The sequence below is a fragment of the Buceros rhinoceros genome, unplaced genomic scaffold, assembly GCF_000710305.1.
Source record: "Buceros rhinoceros silvestris isolate BGI_N320 unplaced genomic scaffold, ASM71030v1 scaffold21895, whole genome shotgun sequence".
Lineage (NCBI taxonomy): Eukaryota > Metazoa > Chordata > Aves > Bucerotiformes > Bucerotidae > Buceros > Buceros rhinoceros.
The window spans coordinates 5,826-11,290 of NW_010412582.1; the positions used below are offsets into that span (position 1 = coordinate 5,826).

The 5,465-nt window shown below is 40.5% G+C and overlaps 1 protein-coding gene across 1 annotated transcript in view; it reads left to right on the plus strand.

Moving 5' to 3' along the window:
* LOC104493731 (serine/threonine-protein phosphatase 6 regulatory subunit 3-like) overlaps positions 1 to 5,465 on the plus strand; it is a 15,718-nt gene that overhangs the window by 3,639 nt on the left and 6,614 nt on the right. The window contains exons 4-7 of the mRNA XM_010136460.1: positions 415 to 533; positions 1,948 to 2,101; positions 3,611 to 3,717; positions 4,651 to 4,801. Of these exons, the coding sequence (XP_010134762.1) occupies positions 415 to 533; positions 1,948 to 2,101; positions 3,611 to 3,717; positions 4,651 to 4,801 (531 nt within the window). The remainder of the gene's footprint in view (positions 1 to 414; positions 534 to 1,947; positions 2,102 to 3,610; positions 3,718 to 4,650; positions 4,802 to 5,465) is intronic.

Below are 5,465 nucleotides of genomic sequence, written 5' to 3' on the forward strand. Positions count from 1 at the left end.
AGATTGGTAGCAAAGCGGGGTGGGGGGGGGGGCGCTGTATTTCAGTGCTTCTGTTTATTGTGAAGAGAGCAAATAGACCAACCATCTCCATACACAGATCTCATCCTGACTTTCCTTTTCTGCTGCCTTTTGTGTGGCAGGAGTAAAACCAATCTTGTCTTTTACTTGAAAATGATGGAGGGAAAAAAAGCTAGTTTCTTCACCTGATCAAGTGTGATCAAGAAAAAACCCAAACCTTGGTGTTTTGGGAGAGGAATGAGGGAAATAGTCTCAGCTAACAAATTCTCTAGCAGCTAATCTGTCAGAAATGGTAGCTGTTATCATTCTCTCTAGCCCTCAGACTCTTCAGTGTTTCTGTTGTGCCCAGAGTCTGATACTAAACACAGAACGTCAACTGTCTCTTTGTGTTTTAAGTTCGGGCAGTACGGACAGCGAAGAAAGTACAGATTCTGAAGAGGAGGACGGAACAAAACAAGATTTGTTTGAATCGCACACCAATACAGAGGACAAAATGGAAGTAGACTTAAGTGAACGTACGTAGCTTTTCTCCCAGCTGCTTTGAGTCATAGGCATGTGCTAGATCTAGCAATCTGTAGGAGTTTTCCTCACTTACTGTTTTTGTTCCAACTATCTGAAATAGTCTTTCCCATTTGTAAAGGCCGCTCGCAATGGAGCGTGCGAACGGTGGGAAGTTCGAATTCCTTATGTGTCTTGAGTCAAGTTACTTAGTCTCTCTAAAATCCATGTTTCTGCTCTTCAAGAGGAAAGAAAGGAGGAGGAATCAGAAAATGTAATCACTTATACATCCTGAATGCCGGTAAAACTAAGAGGTTGTTAATCTCCAAACCTAAGATACGGTTATTTTTCCTGGAAGCCTTTCAGACCGACTGTTCATCAGACAATGCTCTTTTAAAAGTCTCACTGCAGAAGCCAGGTGAATTTTGCATTGCTCTAGTTCCACGTGTGAAGAAGATGCACGTCATAGACTCTTAGGTGGAAATTCAACTGATGTAATTGGTTTACAAGTTTTCACATTCAAGTCACAGTAGATTAAACTGGCTTTAGTTAAACTTGAAATATCTCTTGGTAAAAGTCCTGTGTTGATCTAGACTGTAAGGAATTAAATTGAAATAGAAGGAAGAGTTAAGGGTTTTCTTTTCTTTTGTCAGATTGGTGTCGTTGGCATCTGTGTGTCAAACAAGTTTTGATCCATGTGGGTCTCCTCCCATATCTGCCTGGGTTGGAATTTCTAATTGCTAGTCAGAGCTTCCTTTTCAGCCTGTTTTTTTGTATGTAAGTGTTAATGAAAAACATGTTTCCCTTGGGTAGGTGAAGTATTTTGAATTGACCTATCCTAAATTAGATGCTGTTAAGTCACATTTGCTCCAAAATTTAAATTCCAGTAAATATTTTAAGTTGTAAAAAGCCTTAAACTTTTCTGAAACTTAGTCGTGGTGTTAATGCATGACAAATTATTTGGAGACTGCCCATACCTAAGCTGACATGCTCATTTCTGTGTTTGGGAAATTGTGCGTAGGAACTTGAACAAGGGATGAAAACTCTTAAGATGTTTTTTTATTATATAAATTAGTTTTGAAAAATGGTAACAAGTGTTGATGTTTAAAGAATAAAGTGGGATTATACTGGTGATCTAGTATAGTTTATTTTTTGTTCTTCAGATAAGCTATGTTGATGATTTTTTTTTTTAGTAGAATACTCTTGAGTTACTGTTTTTACAATTCTGCCTTATTAGCAGAATTCCCTTTTAGAGAACATGTTCATTTTTAACAGTCCATAGAGGATTCTTCTGCATGTGCTTTAAAGTCTCGTTATGAATTTTGCTGTTCTTTTGGGGAAGTACACAGAGAGAATCGGTGCGTTAGGCATGTGTGCACTCACGTCCTTTACTGAAATTTGTTCCTAATGAACTTGTTGCTGGTTTTTCAGCACCAAACTGGTCAGCTAACTTCGATGTACCCATGGAGACTGCACATGGTGCCAGCCTGGACTCTGTTGGCTCTGATGTGTGGAGCACAGAAGAACCTATGCCAGCAAAAGAAACTGGCTGGGCTTCCTTTTCTGAGTTCACGTCCTCTTTGAGGTAAGACTGTTAGTGATCCAGGGCGAGTTCTCCACTACTAACTGTAATGATGCTGCCGTGTGGTTTCCTTGGGGTGTCCAGCTCTACCTGAACCTGTGTTGGCAGCTTTCTGGGGAAGTACAAGGTTGGTAGTGTCTGAAGAGCTCTGTGTATCACAACAGTGTGTCTTTGGATGATCTACCTCATAGGAGGCTTTTATAGGATGGGGGTGGTCCTAGTGTGATGTTGTTTTAGAGGATTTTATTGGTCTCAGACCAGAATTTGATCTGTGATTTTTTTTTTTTTTTTTTTTTGTAGACTGAACCCAGTGATGGGTTGATATGAACTGTTGACATTTTTATGACCTTTACATTCAATGATGACTACAGAGTTTTAAGGATGTCATAAAACAAATACGTTTGGGGGTTGTGTTGTTTGTTTTGTGGTTGCCTTCTTTTTGTTTGAAGACTCACATGGTTTTGCAGCCATTACATCCAGGTTAGGTAGTTAGAGTGTAGACTGAACCCAGTGATGGGTTGATATGAACTGTTGACATTTTTATGACCTTTACATTCAATGATGACTACAGAGTTTTAAGGATGTCATAAAACAAATACGTTTGGGGGTTGTGTTGTTTGTTTTGTGGTTGCCTTCTTTTTGTTTGAAGACTCACATGGTTTTGCAGCCATTACATCCAGGTTAGGTAGTTAGCCACTATTTTGAGAATGCCTGAGATACACTGCCCTTTTGTGACTTGAACTCTGCACTTAAAAAAAAAAAAAAAAAAAACCCTGAAGTCTTCTGTATAAGTACCTCGTGACAGAGATGTAAATTTTGAGTTGCCAGATACTAGCAGTCAAGAAGTGATTCTTTCTCCAAGCAGAATATGTTTTTTCCAATATAAACCAGTCTACTGTTGCATGCTTGAGACAGGTAAATTTAGAAAATGACTATTTGGAGTTGCCACATTAGTGGGTAGAGAAGACATTACTTTATAAATGGTGAGAAGCAATTCAAGTGGCCAGATGTTGTCTTTTGAGTTCTTTCAGAGTGAAAAGCTTGTGGCTGTACTGTATATATGATTAAGTAGGAAAATAATTCTGTGTGGGTGATGAGGGGTGTGTTGGCAGCCTCAACAGAGAACAATCTTTGAAGTTGCAAAGAGGGCGTTTAGAAAGTCCGTTGAAAAGGTTTTGGAACACTACTAGGGAGCCAGTGATATTTGTAAGCCTTAGTTACCAGGGATGTGACCATTACTACTTGTAATCAAACCAAATAAAACAAATAAAAACACAACCAACCCCATCAGCCGTAGTCATTCAGCTCTGTTCTGGTGGATTTTGCATTACTAAACAGAATTGTGCGTAGCACATCTTGCCTGGCCTCCTACGAATAAACTGGCTCTCAGGCAGTTTCAGTAGAGCTCTAGACCTTGTTGCTTTGATGTAGAGCTAATAATGCTGTTGTAAGAACGATTCGTTCTGCTATTCAGAAATGTTTCTAAAGCTTTTTTTTACTTTGTATTTGAAGCTCAAAAGATTCCTTAAGAAGTAATTCTCCTGTAGAAATGGAAACAAACACAGACCCCGTTGATCCCTTGAGTGCAAATGTAACGGCTCTGGCAACGCAGCTAGAGAGTAAGTACTCTGCCTTCAGACACGCAAACAGGTTGATCATAGGAGTTGTACTCGAGCAATATCTCTCTGGCCCTTAAAACTCTAGGTTTCCAGAGACCTCTCATCTTGCTCTGCTGCTGTTCTGCCAGGTAATGAAAATGACTTCTCAAAGAATTTCTGAACTATTTAAGACCATTTCCTATTGAAAACAGCAGCCAGCGTTCCTGTTACCTCCAAAAAGTGTGCACATCGTGAGCAGAAAAGCACTGCCTGGAAAGAGTCCTCACCTGTGTCAGCACTGACGCAGCTGAGGTGATGCCTGAGGAGAGCGGGAGCCTCTAGTCTCCTCCTGTGTGGCCATGGGCCAGTGGCCTCAGCGTGTTCAGACTTCCCCTTCCTGCATGGTCCTTTCCAAATCACCTCCGCTGTGCAGGCACTGATTCTTTCTGCTGCGTGTATGAACTAGTTCAAGGCCAAATGTGCTAATTAGCTTTTCGTATGTATCCTTAGCAGAAAGAACAAGAAGTGCAGATGGGAGGTCCAGAGAGACTGGACTTCCCAAAGGCTTGTCTGGAAACTTCCTGTCAAATTTGTACTGCGTGGGCTTGATAATGAGTTTGATTGTACAGAAAAATAATAGATCGCTGTGGTCCTACCAAAGTCTTGTTCAGTCAGACCTGTTGCAGTAAACATTGTCAATCCATATCGCAAGGAGGCTTGCAAAATAAAAAAAAAAGTTAAGGAATGTGACTTTTTCTTAAGCCATCTGAAGAATTACTTAGGCTTTATATATGTCTATAATGGGGGCTGCAGAAAGGTGACTTTCTCTGTAAGGAGGAATTCCAGAAGTGGACAAAACTGCAGAAGTACCTTTCTGTACCGTATTGGCTCGTACGCTTGCTCATGAAATAGAAGCATAACCAGCCACGTACTAAATTACTTCTATATATCCAGCCCCAGGAAGTGTTGCTATGGAGGCCAGCTCAGATGGAGAGGAGGATGTAGAAAATGCAGACAAGGTAACTGAAACAGTAATGAACGGCAGCATGAAGGAGACCCTGAGCCTTACCGTAGATGCTAAAACTGAAACAGCTGTTTTCAAAAGGTGAGAACACCCATTTATTGTCTTCCAACCCTTGTAAAATAAGCACTGTTGATGGAAACTTTAGAAACCTTCTTCCAGACTAATTGCTTTGAAATTTTACTTCCAGTTAGTTACTATAACATACGACTTCCCTTGTCAAGCCATAATTTCAGTGGAAGATAATTAGTGAAGGACTGACTCAATAACTGACTCAGTTGTGCAGTTTTATGTGCAATTATTCTCTTATCACACAGTTAATTGCACACCAAACCTAAGCTTTCTAATGACTGTTCAGTTGTTAGGTTTGCAATCCCACCCCTCTCGTGGGGAGGGAGGGAGGAGGACAGGAGTCAAAGGCCAGCCAGGCACTGCCCTTGAGATGACCTATCAGGCCTTTGGGGTGGTATGTGGACAGTGTCCACAGTGCCCTGTCCTGGACTAGAGGTGGCACGTAGAGTTCTAGATAACCGGAAGAACAAACTCCTTAATTTTGGTGTCTTCTGTTACAAAGTGTTTGATTCAGGGATTACAATATGGTTATATTCGGTATTACATACATTAGCATTGGGATCCTTTTACGGGAACACAGCTTCTGTTCCAGCTCCTTTGAGATCTCGTCTCTAAGATCTTGTGAGCTTAGATTTAATGATCAAGTGTTTTTTATTTAGTATCAAATTTCTATGTA